Source organism: Mobula birostris, chromosome 9 (assembly GCF_030028105.1).
Source record: "Mobula birostris isolate sMobBir1 chromosome 9, sMobBir1.hap1, whole genome shotgun sequence".
NCBI classification, from domain to species: Eukaryota; Metazoa; Chordata; class Chondrichthyes; order Myliobatiformes; family Myliobatidae; genus Mobula; species Mobula birostris.
This window is the reverse complement of record NC_092378.1, coordinates 153,591,456-153,612,917: the sequence shown is the minus strand read 5'-3', so window position 1 is coordinate 153,612,917 and position 21,462 is coordinate 153,591,456. Positions and strand designations below refer to the sequence as shown.

Below are 21,462 nucleotides of genomic sequence, written 5' to 3'. Positions count from 1 at the left end.
GTGGTTACAGGGAGGACATGCAAACTCCACATAGGTCAGGTTTGAACCTGGGTCACTAACTGTGTCACTGTGCTGCCCCAAACTTCTTCGTTACCTGATCAAAAATGTGAATCGCGATTCCAGTGTTCAGCTCACTGCTCGTAAGGGCAGCTCCCTGCCCTAAACTGAGGGTGTGCCTAACTGGCTTCTGGATCGGCTGTGACTGGCTTCATGGCTGTGGACTCACTTTTCTGAACTTCAGTTCTGAATGCTGTTTGATTAATTTTATTGTTTGCACAATTTGTTTTTTTTACTGGCACATTGGATATCGAACAGTCTTTTTTTAATGGGTTCTGTTGGGTTTCTATGTTTTGTGGCTGCCTATAAGGAGACAAATCTCAAGGTTGCATATAGTATATATACTTTTTGTACTTCAAACTTTGAAGTTTGAAATCTGTGATGGGTTTCCTTTATTAATTCAAACTTTTCCAAGTTTTCTTCTAAAGCCAGCTTTCTTTTCAATGATTGTAGTTTCCAAAACCAAGATTAAACTGTTCTGATTTTAGTTGCCAGACAAGTCCTCGCACTAGTTTTTAATCAAGGAAGTCACGTTGGTCATCCTTTAGTCCTCTGCTTGTCCCCACTAAATAGGAAGATTTGAACAAACACTTCAGCGATCTTCACCACCTATTTCCTCCACAATAAGGGACGCATTTCATCTGGACCATTACTTCAAGCTTAATACCTACCAGACAATAATTTTCATCTATTATCTTCTATTTTATTTTATTTATTTAGAGATACAGCACAGTAACAGGCTCGCTCCACCCAATTACTGTCTTTGAAATATGGGAGGCAACCGGAGCACCTGGAGGAAACCCAGACGGTCACAAGGACAATGTGAAAAGCCCTTAGAGAGAGGAGCAGGAATTGAACCTGGGTTGCTGGCACTGTAATAGCATTATGTAACTGCTATAGTACTGCAACTCCCTTGCTAAAGTCAGATATAAAATACCCTTCAAGAGTTTTAGCCCTGTCCTCTGTCTCAACATAGATATTTCTCTTTGTCCCTAACTGGCCCTACTGACATCCTACTTACATGCCTAAGGAAGACTTTTAGGCTCTTTTTTTCTATAAACTACTACTTAATTCAAATAGTCTCTCCTTCAATGTTTTAGTTTTCTTTTCATCTTTCTCCCAGTTTACAATATTCAGTCTGATTCATACTACATTTATTTGGATGACATATTCCATGCACCTTTTATGTTTCATCAAATTTTTAATCCTGTTTGTCACTCAGTGGGCTCTGAAATTTTTTTTAAAAATACTAGATCTATGTATTTACAAAACTAAAGAAGCAAAAACCTGAACAATCCCTTGACTACTTGCAATTAATTAAAAAAGAAAATTTAAGACAATAATTTACAATGGAAGTAAGGAATAGATTTCAAAGTCTAGAAATAGAATCTGTTGAAGATGATAGCAATCATGTAGAAATGAAATTTAACTCTCTAAAGAATGTCTTGGTAGAATCCGCAAAGTCAGTGACTCCTAAAAAAGAAAAAAGCGCAAAGAATAAATGGATGACAGATGAAATCAAAAGTCTAATGGAAGAAAGGAGACGGAAAAGAGCAAATCCTATAGAATATAAGTCCTTAGATAAAAAAAGTTAAAAGCTTATGTCAAAAAGCCAAGGAAGAATGGTTAAACCAGGAATGTGAGCAAATAGGAAGAATCCCTATTTTGATCCAAAAAGGTTACATCAACAAATCAAGAAAATCACTGGTAAAGAGCTCCTCTGTTCTTCAGGTAGATATTTGAAAGCAAAGGACAGTACCATTGTCATGGAAAAAGATGAGATTATGAACAGATGGACTGAGCATATTCAGGAATTGTTTGAAGACGATCGAGGCGAAAAACCAGAAATTAAGAAAAACATTGAAGGTCAAGTATTTTAAAATTTGACGTTCGTAATGCAATAAATAAGATGAAGAAGGGAAAGGAAGCAGGTCCTGATGAATTAGTAATAGAACAAATTATTGCCCTTGAAGATTATGGAATTGAAAAACTTACTGATTTAATCAATGACATTTATGAAACTGGAATAATACTAGAAGAGATGAAAAAATCAGTATTTATCACTCTTCCTAAGAAAGCTGGAGGAATAGAATGTGAATTACATAGGACTATAAGTTTATTGAGTCAGGTGCACCGAAATGCAGCTCCTCAGAGACTGTGTTAGGGATCTGGAGCTGCAGCTTGATGACCTACTGCTTATTAGGGAAAGTGAAGAGGTGATAGACAGGAGCTACAGGAAGGTAGTCATCCCTAGGCTACAGGGGTCAGAAAACTGGGTGACTGTCAGGAGAGGGAAGGAAAATGCCCAGATTGTGGAGAGCACCCCTATGGCTGCCCCCCTTAGCAACAGGTATCTCATTTTGGATGCTGTTGAGGGGGATGACCTGACAGGGGACGACCACAGTGACCAGGTCTCTGGCACTGAGCCTGGCGCGGTTGTGCAGGAGGGAAGGAGGGAGAAGAGGAATGCGGTAGTCATAGGGGATTCCATACTCAGGGGAACAGACAGGAGATTCTGTGAGCCTGATAGAGATACCCACATTGTGTGTTGCCTCCCAGGTGCCAGGGTACAGGATGTCTCAGATCGGGTCCAGAATATTCTGAAGGGAGAGGGCGAGCAGCCAGCTGTCTTGGTACATGTTGGTACCAATGACATAGATAGGAAAAGGGAGGAGGTCCTGAAGAGAGATTTCTGGGAGTTAGGAAGGAAGCTGAGAAGCAGGACCTCCAGGGTAGTAATCTCAGGATTGCTACCTGTGCCACGTGCTAGCGAGGGCAAGAATAGTAGGATCAGGCAGATGAATGTGTGGCTGAGAGACTGGTGCAGTGGGCAGGGCTTTAGATTCTGGGATCATTGGGATCTCTTCTGGGGGAAGTATGACCTGTTCAGAAAGGACGGGTTACACCTGAACCCGAAGGGGACCAATATCCTGGTGGGAAGGTTTAATAGAACTGTTAGGGAGGGTTTAAACTAATTTGGCAGGGGGATGGGAACTGGAATGATAGAGCGGAGGAGGGGGAAAACAGAAATAAATCTACGATAGTGAGCAGTAAAGATGTCAAGAAGGACAGGCAGGCGATGTGCAATAAAGTTGCAGAGCAATCAAAGCAAAAAGTACCAAATACTGGACTTAAGGCGTTGTACTTAAATGCATGCAGCATAAGGAATAAAGTAGATGATCTTGTCGTACAGCTACAGATTGACAGTTATGATATTGTGGCCATCACTGAGACCTGGCTAAAGGATGCATGTCTCTGGGAGCTGAACATCCAAGGATACATGGTGTATCAGAAGGATAGGCTGGTAGGCAGAGGGGGAGGCGTGGCTTTATTGGTAAGAAATGATATTAAATCATTAGAAAGAGGTGACATAGAATCAAAAGGTACAGAATCTTTATGGGTTGAGCTAAGAAATCGCAGGGGTAAAAGGACCCTGATGGGAGTTATATATAGACCTCCTAACAGCTGCAGTGATGTGGACTACAAATTACAACAGGAAATAGAAAAGGCTTGTCAGAAGGACAGTGGTATGATAATTGTAGGGGATTTTAACATGCGAGTGGATTGGGAAAATCAGGTCGGCACTGGATCTCAAGAGGGAGAATTTGTAGAAAGTCTATGAGATGGCTTTTTAGAACAGCTTGTTGTTGAGCCCACTAGAGGATCGGCTGTACTGGATTGGGTATTGTGTAATGAACCGGAGGTGATTGGAGAGATTGAGGTGAAGGAACCCTTAGGAGGCAGTGATCATAACATGATTGAGTTCACTGTGAAATTAGAAAAAGAGAAGCCGAAATCTGATGTGTCGGTGTTTCAGTGGAGTAAAGGAAATTACAGTGACATGAGAGAGGAACTGGCCAAAGTTGACTGGAAAGGGACACTGGCGGGAAGGACAGCAGAGAAGCAGTGGCTGGAGTTTATGCGAGAAATGAGGAATGTGCAAGACAGGTATATTCCAAAAAAGAAGAAATTTTCAAATGGAAAAAGGATGCAACCATGGCTGACAAGAGAAGTTAAAGCAAAGGAGAGGGCATACAAGGAAGCAAAAATTAGTGGGAAGACAGAGGGAAGTTTTTAAAAGCTTACAAAAGGAAACTAAGAAGGTCATTAAGAGGGAAAAAATGAACTATGAAAGGAAGCTAGCAAATAATATCAAAGAGGATACTAAAAGCTTTTTCAAGTATATAAAGAGTAAAAGACAGGTGAGAGTAGATATAGGACCGATAGAATATGATGCTGGAGAAATTGTAATGGGAGATAAGGAGATGCCGGAGGAACTGAACGAGTATTTTGTATCAGTCTTCACTGAGGAAGACATCAGCAGTATACCGGACACTCAAGGGTGTCAGGGAAGAGAAGTGTGCACAGACATAATTACGACAGAGGAAGTACTCAGGAAGCTGAATAGTCTAAGGGTAGATAAATCTCCCAGACCAGATGGAATGCCCCCTCGTGTTCTGAAGGAAGTAGCTGTGGAGATTGCTGAGGCATTAGCAATGAACTTTCAAAAGTCAATAGATCCTGACATGGTTCAGGAGGACTGCAAAATTGCAAATGTCACTCTGCTATTTAAGAAGGGGGCAAGGAAGCAAAAAGGAAATTATAGACCTGTTAGCTTGACATCAATGATTGGGAAGTTGTTGGAGTCAATTGTCAAGGATGAGGTTACAGAGTACCTGGAGGCATATGACAAGATAGGCAGAACTCAGCATGGTTTCCTTAAAAGAAAATCCTGCCTGACAAACCTATTGCAATTTTTTGAGGAAATTTCAAGTAGGCTAGACTAGGGAGATGCAGTGGATGTTGTGTATTTGGATTTTCAGAAGGCCTTTGACAAGGTGTCGCACATGAGGTTGCTAAACAAGATAAGAGCCCATGGAATTACGGGAAAGTTACATACATAGATAGAGCGTTGGCTGATTGACAGGAAACAGAGAGTGGGAATAAAGGGATCCCATTCTGGTGTTCCACAGGGGACCGAGTTGGGGCTGCTTCTTTTTACGTTGTACATCAACGATTTGGATTATGGAATAGATGGCTTTGTGGCTAAGTTTGCTGATGATACAAAGATAGGTGGAGGGGCTGGTAGTGCTGAGGAAACAGAGAGTCTGCAGAGAGTCTTGGATAGATTGGGAGAATGGGCAAAGAAGTGGCAAATGAAATACAATGTTGGAAAGTGTATGGTTATGCACTTTGGTAGAAGAAATAAATGGGCAGACTATTACTTAAATGGGGAGAAAATTCAAAGTTCTGAGATGCAACGGGACTTGGGAGTCCTCATGTAGGATACCCTTAAGGTTAACCTCCAGGTTGAGTCGGTGGTGAAGAAGGCGAATGCAATGTTGGCATTCATTTCTAGAGGAATAGAGTATAGGAGCAGGGATGTGATGCTGAGGCTCTGTAAGGCACTGGTGAGACCTCACCTGGAGTACTGTGTGCAGTTTTGGGCTCCTTATTTAAGAAAGGATGTGCTGTTGTTGGAGAGGGTTCAGAGAAGATTCACTAGAATGATTCTGGGAATGAGAGGGTTAACATATGAGGAACATTTGACCGCTCTTGGACTGTACTCCTTGGAGTTTAGAAGAATGAGGGGGGACCTCATAGCAACATTTCGAATGTTGAAAGGCATGGACAGAGTGGATGTGGCAAAGTTGTTTCCCATGTTGGGGGAGTCTAGTACAAGAGGGCATGACTTAAGGATTGAAGGGCGCCCATTCAGAACAAAGATGCGAAGAAATTTTTTTAGCCAGAGGGTGGTGAATCTGTGGAATTTGTTGCCACGGGTGGCAATGGAGGACAAGTCATTGGGTGTATTTAAGGCAGAGATTGACAGGTATCTGAGCAGCCAGGGCATCAAAGGTTATGGTGAGAAGGCAGGGGAGTGGGACTAAATGGGAGAATGGCAGAGCAGACTTGATGGGCCGAATGGCCAACTTCTGCTCCTTTGTCTTGTGGTCTTATATCACCAAGATACTTCTAAGAATTTTGATGACAGGGGCTAAAAGTAAGATACAAGCTGAAATAGACAAAGTTGAGCAATGTGGTTTTGTGAAAGACAAAGGTACAAGAAACGCAATATTGATGTTAAGGATACTATCGGAACGAGCTATTCAAGTGCAAAAAGATTTGTTTGTTTGTTTTATCGATTACACAAAAGCATTTGATAAAGTGAAGCACAATAAGTTATTTGAAATATTACAGAAAACTCTAGATCTAGATTCGAAAGACCTCTGCCTAATCAGAAATCTGTACTGGGAACAAACTGCCGCTGTGAGACTAGATGGAGAAGTGAGTCAGTTTACGAAAATCAAGTAAGGTGTTAGACAAGGGTGTGTTTTCTCCCCTGATTTATTTAATGTGTACAGTGAAACAATATTACAAAAAATAAGAGACATCTTGGGAATCAAAGTTGGCGGTGAAAACATCAATAATTTCAGATATGCAGATGACACTGTGTTAATTCCAAGTACGGAGGAAGAACTACAAAACTTAATTGATATAATTATTGCAGGAAGTGCAAAAATGGGTCTATCTATCAATTGCAAAAAGACATGGTGATATCCAAAAAGAAGGAGAATCCTATCTGCAAGCAGAGAATAAATGGGGAAGACATAAAATAAGTAAAGAACTTTTGCTACTTAGGAAGCTGGGTGACATCAGATGGCAGGTGCGACATGGACATCAAAAGAAGAATAGGGATGGTAAGAGACACCTTTACGAGAATGAAGAGTATACTAACCAATACTGAGCTAGGCATGACAGCCCACCTCAGAGGACTGAAATGTTACGTTTATCCAGTTATGTTATATGGCTCAGAATGTTGGACAATATCTAGTAACACGAGGAAACGAATTGTAGCAGCAGAGATGTGGTTTTTGAGGAGGATGCAAAGAATATCATGGACGAAACGAATATCTAATGAGGATGTCATGAATAGAGCAAACACAAAAAGAGAAATAATGTATGAGATCATGACAAGGCAACGTAACTTCATTGGACATGTGATTAGGAAAGAGGAGTTAGAATGCACAGTAATTATGGGAAAGATTGAAGGGAAGAAAGCAAGAGGAAGACAAAGACAAATGATGATGGAGACAGCAGCCAGAGAATTGGAAATGAATACCAATAAATTGATCCACTTAACCCGAAACAGGAGTGTGTGGGCCATGGCAGTCAAAGCTCAAACTGGGCACGGCACCTGATGATGATGATGATGATGATGATGAGATCTATGTAATTAATTTAAATTCTCTTGTTCTCAATGTGTGATTTGTACTCAGTAGATTCTGGATTGTTAATCCAATGCTTTAACCATGATAACACCATATCCCTAATCTCTACAGCACCCTATACTGTCTATCTCCTCTATTTTCCACTAATAGGAATGTAGCTTCTCAAAGTTCACCTCCATGTCACTCACTACTTGGGTGTGGCCATACACTCGGTGGCCACTTTATTAGGTACACCTCAGTAATGCTAATATCTAATCAGCCAATCATGTGGCAGCAACTCAATACATAAAAGCATGCAGACATTGTCAAGATGTTCAGTTGTTGTTCAGACCAAACATCAGAATGGGGAAGAAATGTGATCTAAGTGACTTTGACTGTGGAATGATTGTTGGTGCCAGAGGGAGTTGTTTGAGTATCTCAGAAACTGCTGATCTCCTGGGATTTTCGCACACAATTGTCTCTAGAGTTTACAGAGAATGGTATGAGAAACAGAAAGCATCCAATGAGCAGCAGTTCTATATACAAAAACACCTTGTTAATGAGAGAAGTCAGAGGAGAATGGCCAGACTGGTTTAAGCTGGGAGAAGGTGACAGTATCTCAAATAACCATGTGTTACAACAGTGGTGTGCAGAAGAGCATCTCTGAATGCACAACACATTGAACTTGAAGAGGATGGACTACAGCAGTGCAAGACCACACTGGATTCCACTCCTGTACCTAATAAAGTGGCCACTGAGTGTATGTTAGCATTGCTGCTGGGTCAGTATCTCTACCTAATGGCATTGTGGATGGAATATCTTTATAACATGGATGACAATGGCTCAAGCTGCGGATGGTGAATCTCTGGAATTCTCTACATCAGAGAATTTTGGTGGGTAGACCGATGGGGATATTTAAAGAGGAAGTAGATTACTCTCAGGGAATTGAGGAATATGCAGAAGAGATCATGCTTGGAGTATAATCAGCCATGATCATATTGAATGGTGGAGCAGGTTTGAGAGACCAAATGACCAACTTCTGCTCCTATTTTTTGTTTCTTAAGCAAGAGACTGACTACCAGTTTATTCATGAGAAATAGTGGATCTTGCTCACCAAAGCATTTTTTGGACAAAAAAAAAACAATAGAAAGTCTCATATACAATACACACAAAATGCCGGAGGAACTCAGCAAATTAGGCAGCATCTATGGAGGGGAATAAATAGATTCATTTATCACATATATATCAAAACATACAGTGAAATGCGTCATTTGCATTAACAACCAACACAATCTAAGGATGTGCTGGGGGCAGCCCGCAAGCGTTGCCACACATTCTGTAGCCAACACAGCATGTCCACAATATTCAGCAGAACAACAAGCGGCAACAGCATCAAAGCAAAGCAAGTCAGAATAAGTAAGTGGGAGTATGAAAAGGAGTACAAGCTGGCAGGTGATAGGTGAGAGAGAAGGTACGTGTGTGGAGGAGAGGGGGATGAAGTAAGAAGCAGTGAAGTGATAGGTGTTAAGAGGTAAGGGGCTGATTTCCATCATTTGCACAATTTCTTATGTTTATAAAGTCTCATGTAAAAGGGAGATAAAAGCTTCTCTCAACACAAATAATGTTTGATCTGTGCTAGACAGACCCAGAGCTCCCCTTGTTGGCTCAGCATCAACAAGACACCTGACTAGATAGATTGAAACTGGAGTTACTTTAACTTTCAAATTCTGTCAAAGGCTGACCCAGGCATATGTGCTGGATCCCTGAAACAGATCTGTGACAGTTCTAGTAACAAGAAAAAAAGATGTATATAAACCAGGGAGCAGTGGAGTATGAATCTGACTGCTAGATCGAGCCTTATTAGAGCTTTCCCATGCTTTCAGACAATTTTCTATCCTTGTCTTCTTAAAATAATTTATTCTTTGTGCATTTCTGGCCTTTTCCATATGAACAAGAATTTGTTTTATGAACAATTACTTACTTCAAAGCCATTTCTGTGTGTGAAAAACAATATAAAATAAATTGCTCTTCCTAATTGCTGGATGCCTAGACTTCTACCTCCACCTGAAAACATCTTTCTCTGCCCCACTAATCCAGACTGAGGTTCGTTTTCAGATTTGAATTCATTTATCACATATACATTGAATTATACAGTGAAATGCATCATTTGTATTAACAACCAACACAATTTGAGGATGTGTTGTAGTGCAGCCCACAAATGTCACCACACATTCTGACACCAACATTGCATGTCCACTAAGCTCAGCAGAACAACACAAGCAACAACAACAGCAAAATAAGACTGATTAGCTCCTAAACCTTAACAAATTCTATCAAATCTGTGATCCTGGTTGTTGAACTTACTGCTAAAGTCTGAAGTGCTTTCCATCCACTCTGCCTGGACTTCTGATAATTTCATCCACCTCAATTAACTCTCCCATTGGCCATTGATGTTCAAAAGAAAACAACTTGACTATCCTCTGGCACTGGCATATCTTCATAAACATCTGTTGTTGATACCATATTCTTGTGGGGTCTAGAACTATTGCGGTTCTCTAACAGTGGCCTAGCTAGATTTAGACCATAAGATTATAAGTCTGCTCCGCCATTCCATCATGGTCTAAACGGTTTCCCCTCAATTTTTAAGCTGTGCCCTCTAGTTCTGGACACATAGGAAACATCCTCTCCACATCCACCTTATCGAGTCCTTCCAATCAGTGAGATCCCATCACATTCTTCTAAATTCCAGTGAGTACAGGCCCAGCACTGCCAAACGCTCCTCATATGTTATCCTCTTCATTTCTGGAATCATCCTTGTGAGCCTTCTCTGCACTCTCAGCAATAATAACACATCCTTTCTGAGATATGGGGCCCAAAACTGTTGACAATACTCCAAGTGTAGTCTGAATAGTGTCTTAAAAAGCCTCAGCATTATCTCCTTGTTTTTTTTTAATATTCTGTTCCATTTGAAATGAATGCCAACATTGCATTTGCCTTCTTTACCACAGACACAACTTGTAAATTAATCTTCTCGGAGTCTTGCACAAGGATTCCCAAGTCCCTTTGCACCTCTGATGTTTGAATTTTCTCCCTATTTAGATAATAGTCTGCACTATTGTTCCTTTTATCAAAATACATTGTTATGCATTTCCCATCACTGTATTCCTCTCCCACTTTTTTGCCCATTCTTCCAATTTGTCTAAGTCCTCCTGCAATCACATTGCTTCCTCAGCACTACCTACCCCTCCACCTATATTCATATCATCCGCAAACTTTGCCCCAAAGCCAACAATTCCATTATCTTAATCACTGACAAACAATGTGAAAAGTAGTGGTCCCAATAATGACCCCTGAAGAACACCACTAGTCACTGGCAGCCAACCAGAAAAGGCCTCCTTTATTCCCACTCACTGGCTCCTGCCTGTCAGCCATTCCTCCATCCGTGCCAATATCTTTTCTGTAATGCTATGGGATTTTATCTTGTTAAGCAGCCTCATGTGAGGCACCTTATCAAATGCCTTCTGAAAATCTAAGTAAGTGACATCTACTACCTCTCCTTTGTCCACCCTGCTTGTTACTTCTTCAAAGAGCTCCAACAGATTTGTCAGGCAAGATTTCCCTTTACAGAAACCATGCTGACTTTGACTTATTTTATCATTAGTCTCCAAGTACCCTGAAACCTCATCGTTAATAATGGACTCCAACACTTTCCCGGCCACTGAGGTTAAGCTAACTGGCCTATAATTTTCTTTCTTTTGCCTTCCTCCCTTCTTAAAGAGTGGAGTGACATTTGCATTTTTCCAGTCCTCCAGAACCATGCCAGAATCAAGTGATTCTTGAAAGATCATAAGCAATGCTATCTCTTCAGCAACCTCTTTGAGAACTCGGGATGTTGTCAGGATGCTGGAGCAGAGATCCAATCACAGACCCACTACTGTGCACACAGTGATATTAATTGAGTAACAAATCCCAAGGTGCAAACAAAGTTGGTGTCTAAAGTTCAGGCAGAGATCAAAACATCCAGAGAAATCCAAAAACTAGAGGCCGGAGTAGAGCAGGAGCGGGGACAGGAGTACATGGCAATACAAAACCACAGACTGGAAACTAGGGGGAAAGACACAAAAAGACAGAGTTCAACTGGAGGTACTGACAGATGTAGTCCATCTGGTCTAGGTGATTTATCCACCTTAAGACCTTTCAGTTTGCCTAGCACTTTTTTCTTTGTAATAGCAATAGCACCCACTCCTGCTCCCTGACATTCACAACCTCTGGCACACTGCTAGTGTCTTCCACAGTGAAGATTGAGCAAAATACTTATTATGCTCATCTGCCATTTCTTTGACCCCATTACTACCTCACCAGCATCATTTTCCAGTGGTCCAATATCAACTCTCACCTCCCTTTTACTTTTCATATAACTGAAAAAAGTTTTAGAATCCTGCTTTATATTATTGACTAGTTTGCCTTCATATTTTATCTTCTCCCTTCTTATAGCTTATTTAGTTGCCTTTTGTTGGTTTTTAAAAACTTCCCAATCTTCCAGCTTCCCATTCACTTTTGCTACATTATATGCCCTTTCCTTGGCTTTTATGCTGTCCTTAACTTCCTTTGTCAGCCATAGTTGCCTACCCCTGCCATTTGAGAACAACTTCTGTGGGTCATCTCTATCCTGCGCCTTGTGAAATAGTCCCAGAAACTTCAGCCAGCTCTGCTCAGCTGCCAAACCCTCCAGTATCCCCCTCCAATCCATTTAGGTAAGTTCCTCTCTCATGTCTCTGTAATTCCCTTTATTCCATTGCAATACTGATGAATGTGAGTTATGCTTCTCCCTCTCAAATTGCAATATGAATTCAATCATAAAATGATCACCATCTCCTAAGGGTTCCTTTACCCTAAGCTCTCTAATAAAATCTGGATTATTACACAACACCCAATCTAAGGTAGCCTTTCCCCAAGTAGGTTCAAGCATAAGCTGCTCTAAAAGGCCATCTCATAGGCATTCAACAAATTCTCTCTTTGCGATCTGACACCAACCTGATTTTCCCAATCCCCTTGTATATTGAAGTCCCCATTACAATTGTGACATTACCTTTATTACATGCCCTTTCCAGCTCCCTTTGCAATCTCAACCCCACATCTTGGCTACTATTTGGAAGCCTATATATGATTCCCATAATTTTTTTTACCCTTGCAGTTTCTTAACTCCACCCACAAAGATTCGATATTCTCTGACCCTATGTTCCTTCCTTCTTCTTTTAGCCCTTAACTTCGAGTGGACTCATCGGGACACCGTCATGATGGCATTGTTTTAGCAGGCTTTCTTATTTTTACGAGGCCGAGTTGCTAGCTCGAAGCTCAACCCAGCACTCGTGCAAGGGAGCCGGCTGGATTCGAACTCGGGAGCCTTCGCTCTGAAGTCCGGCGCTGATGCCACTACGCCACCAGCTGGCCTCTGACCCTATGTTACCTTTCTCTCAGGATGTAATTCCATCTCTTACCATCAGAGCCACACCACCGCCTATACCTTCCTGCATGTCCTTTCGATACAATGTATATCCTTTGATATTTAGCACCGAACTATGACCTTCTTTCAGCCATGACTCAGTGCTGACCACAACATCATACTGACCAATCTCTAATTGCGCTATGAGTTCATCCACCTTATTCTGAATACTATGAGCATTTAAATACAGTATCTTCAATTTTGCATTCTTTGCCCTTTTGAATTTTGCCTCTGTGTTACAACTTAACTCTTGGCACTGCCTGCATTTGTACCCAATCTTTGAGTTGTCCTTCCTAACATTCATATTACACCCATCATCTACTTGTAAACCTGCTGGCTCATCCTCAGTTCTATCATCCTGGTTCCCATCCCCCATCATATTAGTTTAAACCACTCCCAACAGCTCTAGCAAACCAGCCCACAAGGATGTTGGATCCTCCTCAGATTCGTACAAGTCTAATCTGGATTTGTATAAACATCATCAATACACAGCTCCATACTTCTATGAGAATAATCTCAGGAGCTCTAAAATTCACACCTGTCCAATGGCTCCCAACAACGAGTAGAATAGCACCCCTGGAGATCCGTAGAAGAGCAGCTTCAGCAAAATTCTACAAGTATATCCAAAATATGCCCAACAACACTCCAGTTCATAGACTCATCGTACATACTCCTCCAACTTCCTGACTCAAATCCCGAAAACCTTTCTACAACTTGAAAAACTTCGACTCTTATGACGAATACATTGAATGGCGCCAGTACTGGCACAGCAACACGGCCCTCTGTCAAGATCTGATCAATGACCCCAGCTCACTCCTCCCGGGGTTTACTGCAGCTACCAGAAGAAACTGGACTGCCACAAATAGACTGGGAATTCGACATGCCAAAACAGTGCAAACACTACACCAATTGGGGCACCTGATAAACCCCAGCTTGCTCTTGCAGTGCCCCAACCCAGGATGTCTTCCACCCGGTCCAAACATGCCCTCTCACCAAGATCCAAGACGGCTTTGCCATGGTCCATTGATGCGGCCACGGGCTGAAAGAGTGGCTTGACAAAAACCAATTAGAAGCGTGAAGGAGAAAAACACCCGCCGTACGAAACAAATCCAATCTATGTGCTTTTATCTCAGAATCAGGTTTAATATCACTGGCACATGTGATGAGATGTATTGTTTTGCAGCAGCAGTACATAATAATAGTTTTTTAAAAACTATAAATTAAAATAAGAAATATATATTAAAATTAAATTAAATTAAATTAAAAGGGAAAGGTATGTCGCATCCGGAGTTTCTCCGGTTAGCGGACGATTTCCCTGCATGCCTCTCTGACGTCGTGGGGAACTGCGTACGAGGCAAGTTACAGCAGTGGTTTGCCATTGCCTTCTGCCGGGTGAGTTTCCAAAGAGATCACCAGCTCATAACCCAGCACAGATGGAAAGCGTGCAGGGGAGCCCGCTGGAGTGCAAAAAGAGAGCAAAAATATAGTGAAGTAGTGTACATGGGGTCATTGTCCATTCGGAAATCTGATGGTGGAAAGGAAGCAGCTGTTCCTAAAATGTTGAGTGTGTGTCTTCAGGCTCCTGAACCTCCTTGTCACTAGCAACAATGAAAAGAGGACATGTCTTGGGTCTTAGGGGTCTTAATGAGGACTTTTAGAGGTATTGCCTTTTGAGGTGTCCTCGATGCTGGGGAGGCTAGTACCCATGTTGGATCTTCTTTGACCTGTACAGAACTGTTGGCCATGTGCTTCTTTACTACCTTATCCACTTGTCCTGTCATCGGCAGGGATGTGTGGATGCACTCCAGAGTCCACATTCTGCGTGACTTGTCTTATTTGCCATCTCCAATGCACTGCCACATCTGTATAGATTGAATTCCATTTGAATGCCTACCTGAACAAACCTTTGATATTTTCTAGCAGTATGCAGATTTCTTTCTCACTATCAACCACAATCTGCAAACAATCTAATCATAGATTCCACATTCAAATGAAAATCATTGATGTACACAGAACATTTCAGCGCAGTACAGGCCCTTCAGCCCCCAGTGTTATGCCAACCCTTTAACCTACTTTAAAATCAATCTAACCCTTCCCTGCCACATAGCCTTTCATTTTTCTTTCATCCATCTGCCTATCTAATAGTTTCTTCAGTGTTCCTAATGTATCTGTCTCTACCACCATCCCTGGCAGGGTGTTCCAGGTACCCAGTACTTCCCTGTGTAAAAAGCCTACCTCTGACATCCCCCCCTATACTTTCCTCCAAATATCTTAAAAGTTATTCCTGCTTGTATTAGCCATTTCCACCCTGGGAAAAGAATCTGACTGTCCACTCTTTCTATGCCTTGTGTCATCTTGACACATCTTAAAAAGCAATAAGCCTAACACCAAGTCCTGAAAACAGAAATCCAAGCATCCCTTGCTTTCAACCACTGAGTCAACCTTGCAAACAGCTAGTCAAGTTAGTTAAGCACAATTTCTCTCCACACACCTATGATGATGAGCATTGATTGATCTGCGCTTTTCTGAACAATGTACTACATGAGCATTCCTCCGGTCCAGCAGCAGCAGTAAACAAAGACGACTGGTAAATTATGATCAGTGTTCCTGTTTCTTCCTCTCTTGTTCTCTTAAAAGCATGAGACATTTTATCCAGACCTAATGATTATCATAAACATGAGAAATTCTGCAGATGCTGAAAATCCAAAGCAATACACACAAAATGCTAGAGGAACTCAGCAGATCAAGTAGCATCTATGGAAATGAAAGAACAGTCTACATTTTTTAGGCCAAGACCCTTCTTCAGGGCTAGAAAGAAAAGGTGCAGAGTTAAAAGGTGGGTGGAAGGGAAGGAAGATAGCTAGAAGGTGATAGGTGAAGCCAGGTGGGTAGGAAAACCAAAGGGCTGGAGAAGTAGGAATCTGATAGGAGAGGAGAGCGGACCATGGGAGACAAGAAGGTGGAGAGGACCCAGGGGGAATGATAGGCAGGTGAGAAGGGATAAGAGGCCAGAGTGGAGAACAGAAGAAGAGGGGAATGGGAGGGAATTTTTTTAACTGTTGGAAGAAATTAATGTTCATGCCATCAGGTTGGAGACTACCCAGACAGAATATAAGGTATTGCTTCATCATTCTGAGGGTCGCCTTATCATGGAACAAGAGGCGGCCATGGACCAACATGTTGGAATGGGAATGGGAACTGGAATTAAAATAGTTAGTCACTGGGCCTGATACATCGACTGTACCTCCTCCTAGAGATACTGCCTGGCCTGCTGCATTCACCAGCAGCTTTGATGTGTGTTGCTTGAATTTCCAGCATCTGCAGAATTCCTGTTGTTTTAGTCACTGGGAAGTTCCACTTTTGACAAATGGAGTGGAGATGCTTAACAAAGCAATCCCCCAATTTATGACTGGTCTCACCAATGTATAGGAGGCTGCATTGGAAACACCAGACACAGTAGTCAACCCCAGCAGATTCACAGGTGAGGTGTTGCCTCACCTGGAAGGACTGTTTGGGTCCCTGAATGGAGGTGAATGGGCAGGTATAGTGATTATCTGCTTTTAATAATACTAACAACTGGTTAGTAACTGGGAAACATCAGAATCATATCATTGATAGAGCAAATAAAGAAGGTTAGAGAATTTTATATCCCACACAAAGTATTAGGATGTCCAGCAAACAATGTGATGGAAATGAAATTGATAATAGCTTTTAAAATATAAGTGAATTGGAAAGTTGTCCTTAGCATTCCAGATAATATTGAGGGGTATTATGATTATAATTATGAAAGGGTAAATGCAAGTGGGCTTTTTCCATTGAGGTTCAGTGAGCCTAGAACTAGAGGCCATAGGTTAAGGGTGAAATGGTGAGATACTTAAGGGAACCTGAGGAGGAGCTTCTTCATTCAGAGGGTGGTGAGAATATGGAATGAGCTGCTGGCAGAAATGGTGGATGTGGTTTCAATTGCAGCATTTATGAGAGGTTTGGATAAGTACATGAATGGGAGGGGTATGGAGCACTATGGTCTGAGTGCAGGTTGATGGGACAAGGCAGAGTAATAGTTCAGGATGGACTAGATGGACTGAGGAGTCTGTTTCTATGCTGTAGTGCTCTATAACTATGACTCTTTAAAGACTATTGGATGGGGCTAGAAACAATGCTTGTTGGAGGCTAACTCTGTTATTCATCCATGAGACCAGTCACAACACAAGTTGTAAGACAGCTTTAATGAAACAGCTTATCAGAAGAAGGTTGTCAATAAAGGTTTAAAGAGTTGTAGACTGATTGAAGTCTGATTTGTTTCACAAACACCTTAGAGAAAATAGGGTCCATTCTGCAGATGAAAGGTTGAGGCCAAGTTGCAGGACAACATGTAATGAAGGGCACTACTGAATGGGGAAAAAACCATCCAACAATGCAAGCTTCAAGCGTGTTTATAGGCCTTGCATGAGGTGCATTTTAATGAATGACAAGGGCAATACTCAATCAGTGAAGCCTGCATAAGTTGTGAAAGTATCTTTAGTTACTAGGACCTTCACCGAGTGTGCTGTGTCTACCTACTACTAAATAGGCCCCAAGTCTCAACACCACATGGTATAAGGCAAGAAATACAACACAACAACATAACATGGAACTCAGCAGATCAGACAGCATCTATGGAGAGGAGGCTGCTGATGAATCTTTCCAATTCTGATGAGGGTTCTCGGCCCGAAATGTCAACTGTTCCTTACTCTCCATATTTGCAGACTGACCTGCTGAGATCCTCCAGCATTTTGTGGGTGTCTCTCTGGATTTCCAGCATCTACAGAATCCCTTGTATTTAAGAAATACAGTACAACAAGTTGCTGTTTCTATATAAATTTGGATACAGTTTGGACCCTTTAACTCAGTCATTTGGTTTACACTTCATTAGTTTTCTGTAGTTTTGGAAATCCAAAGCTGTCAGTCTTACTTTAAAAACCAGGAACAGTACCAAACTGAGAAAGTGCATACTTTTGGAGGTGTGGCATTAAGCCAAGATCCCCAGCACTCTCCAAAGAGGAGGAATTTTCAAGAAAGTTCAATAAAATGGATTAGTGGGTTGTTGTTACTGTTTGTGAGATTTTATTGTGCAAAAAGTGTTTTCTGCTTTTGATACATTCAAAAGTGAGCAGACTTAAAAAAGATTTTGTTGACTATTTGACCAAAATTCTAAGCCTAATGGAAACCTGTTCTTCCTCTCTTTAAGGGAAGGGCAGGTTGTGTGGTGTGGTTTGCATTGTCACTTTGGAAGAATGCAATTGAACGAAGCAGGTGTTGGGGATTTGGGGCTTCTAGCGTCAACTCTATTCAGTAACTCCCAAGACAGTTGTATGGAGAAGGGTAAAGGGGAATGGTTTATAGCCAAGGATCCCTGAAAAAGGAAGTCCCATGTTCAACACGTCAGTAGTTACAGGACTTATCTAGTATGCTTGAGGGGACAGTGCTGGATTCAATTGTTCAAATATCTCAATTCTCTTGAAAAATAAAAGATCTCCTTAAATGGTCAAAAAGATGGGATAAATCTCCTGTGTAACAGCACATAGAGCCAACAACTGCTGCTGGCATAGCGAGGCAATGAGCCAGGGTTAGTGTCCAGTTACAAAGCCATTTCCATACTTAGTTCCTTTACACCAACCCTGAATACTCGAACATGAGCCACAGTAAAATTTCTAGATCAAATTAACCCAAGGGCACACAAGGGTATCTTATACAGGTCCCTTTCCTCGACCTTCTTCCATCAACTCTCCACAAAAGTCATTTTTATGTTTAATACAGAGAATTAAATTCCATTCCATGTATTCCAGAATGACAATCACTTTGAATAATCACTTGTTTTCCACTATTGCAAACTCTCGCTCCATGACTTTGCAACCTGACACTCTTTGAAAGACCAAAAATGGGGGACCCCAAACAAAAAAGGCTTTTCATTACCAAAACTTTGAGTTCAGACTCCAATACCAAACTAAGATTTGTCAATTTCAGCAATCCCTCACTGTATACATCTTTTATAGGAACAGTTGGTGGCAAGTAATAGCTGCAGCTGCTACACTCTACTCTGTCGGTTAGCCTCTGATTCCAGGCAGTTCATTCAATTGAACTTTAATGTTCTTATCTTATACATAGCACAAAATTAAGACATGTTCTAAAACAAAATAAGTTAGCCTAGGTAACACTTGGCCAACCACCACTTAAAAAGAAGGACCTACCTGCTGTCATAAAGACCAGAAGAGAGAGGAAGATACTGAATGAGACCAGTCCCTTCATTTTGACTGTCAGAAGCAACCTGTCAGCGAGCAGTAATATATAGAGGAGAAGGTCAGAGGTCAGAGGGTGACCTTAAAAGGAGGAATCAGAGGTCAGAAGTCGATGGTTACAATTGCCATTTGGTGACATCATTGTTTGTTTAATATTCTTTGCATAATGTATAAGCCAATACCGTAAAGCTTCATTGTGAGAGTTTGATAGTAAAACAATGTTCTATATTATTCAGCCTCAGAGTCTTAAGAATTCAGAAAATATGTTTTGTTTGAATGTGCAGTCCAAATCATTGTCTTAATTCATATTTTTTAGAATCCTTAAGAACTGCATTCATTCAAGGTTGCATTTAATGCATAATTTTCCTGCATTAAATATTTTAATCTATTTTCTTTTAAAACTCAAATATTTGTAACCCAAGATATTTTGATTCACTTTTAACCATCTCTCTTGTCTTGTCACTATACAGCAAATTTTTAAATTCATAGATAGATCCTTAGGTAGGTGCAGGCTAAGTTAGATCACCACCCTCTGTACTGAGATTAAAATAGAACACAGAACAAAGAACATTATAGCACAGTACAGGCCCTTCAGCCTCAATGTTTTACTGACAGTTCAGCTTACTCAGAGATAAATCTAACCCTTCCCTCCTACATAGCCTCCATTTTTCTATCATCCATATGCCTACCTAAGAGTTTTTTAAATGCCTTAACCACCACCTCTGGCAGGGCATTCCATAAGGCCATAAGGTATACTATACTGTAGGAGCAGAATTATGCCACTTGGCCCATCAAACCTGCTCTGCCATTCCATTATGACTGATTTATTATCCCCCTCAAACCCGTTCTCGTGCCTCCTTTCCATAACACCTGTCAACCTCTGCTTTAAGTATATTCAATGACTTGGCCTCTACAGTCGTCAGTGAAATAAGTTCCACAGATTCACCATCCTCTGGATAAAGAAATTCCTTCTCATCTCTGGTTCTAAATGGATGTCCCTCTATTCTGAAGCTGTGTCCTCTACTCCTAGACTCACCCACTATACAGTCGTAGAGTCATTGAAAAATACAGCATAGAAACAGACCATTCAGTCCATCTAGTCCATGTTGAACCATTTAAACTGCCTACTCCCATCGACCAGCTCCAAAACCATAGCCCTCCCTACCCCTCCCATCCATATACCTTTCCAAACTTCTCTTAAACATTGAAATCAAAGCTTGTGTGCATCACTTGTGTTGGCAGCTCGTTCTACACTCTCACAACCCTCTGAGTGAAGAAGTTTCTACTCATGTTCCCCTTAAACTTTGCACCTTTCAACCTTAACCCATGACCTCTGGTTGTAGTCCCACCCAACCTCAGTGGAAAAAGCCTATTTGCATTTACCCTATCTATACCCCTCATAATTTTGTCTACCTCTTATCAAATCTCCTCTCAATCCTTTATGCTCTAAGGAATAAAGTCCTAACCTCTTCTATTTTTCCTTATAACATAGGTCCCTCAAACCCAGCAATATCCTTGTAAATTTTTTTGTGTACTCTTTCAACCTTACAGTTTTCCTGTAGATAGGTGACCAAAACTGAACACAATACTCCAAATTAGGCCTCACCAATGTCTTATACAACTCAACATAACATCCCATCTCCTGTACTCAGTATTTTGATTTATGAAGGCCAATGTGCCAAAAGCTTTCTTTACAACCCTATCTACCTGTGACAACACTTTCAATGAATTATGGACCTATATTCCCAGATCCCTCTGTTCTACTACACTTCTCACCTGCTGTTCACTGTGTAAAACCTACCCTGATTGATCCTACCAAAGTGCAATACCTCGCACTTGTCTGCATTAAATTCTCTCTGCCACTTTTCAGCCCATTTTTCCAGCTGATCCCTCTGCGAGCCATGATAAGCTTCCTCACCGTCCACTGCACCCCGAATCTTGGTATCATCCACAAATTTGCTGATCCATTAACCACATTATTGTCCAGATCATTGATACAGATGGCAAACAACAATAGACACAGCATCAATTCCTGTGGCACTGTACTAGTCACAGGCCTCGAGTCAGACAGGCAGCCATCTACTACCACTCTCTGGCTTCTCCCACAAAGTCAATGTCTAATCCAATTTACGACCTCATCTTGAATGCCACGTGACTGAAGTCCTCACCTATTCTATCAACCACTGATGTGGGACTTTGTCAAATGCCTCGCTAAAGTCCATGTAGACAATATCCACTGCCCTGCCTTCATCAACTTTCCTGATAACTTCCTCAAAAAAAATGTATAATATTGGTTAGATGTGACCTACTATGCACAAAGCCATGCTGCCTATCCTTAATCAGTCCATGTCTATCCAAATACTTATATATCTGGTCCCTTAGAATACCCTTCAATAACTTTCCCACAACTGATGTC

The 21,462-nt window shown here is 41.3% G+C and overlaps 1 protein-coding gene across 2 annotated transcripts in view; it reads right to left on the bottom strand.

The window, feature by feature from the left end:
• srl (sarcalumenin) overlaps nucleotides 1–19,053 on the bottom strand; it is a 115,266-nt gene extending 96,213 nt beyond the window's left edge. For both annotated transcript variants that reach the window (XM_072269577.1, XM_072269578.1), the window contains exon 1: nucleotides 18,999–19,053. In XM_072269577.1, coding sequence (XP_072125678.1) covers nucleotides 18,999–19,008 — 10 coding nt within the window. In that variant the 5' untranslated portion in view covers nucleotides 19,009–19,053. The remainder of the gene's footprint in view (nucleotides 1–18,998) is intronic.
• Between the last annotated feature and the right edge of the window lie 2,409 nt (nucleotides 19,054–21,462).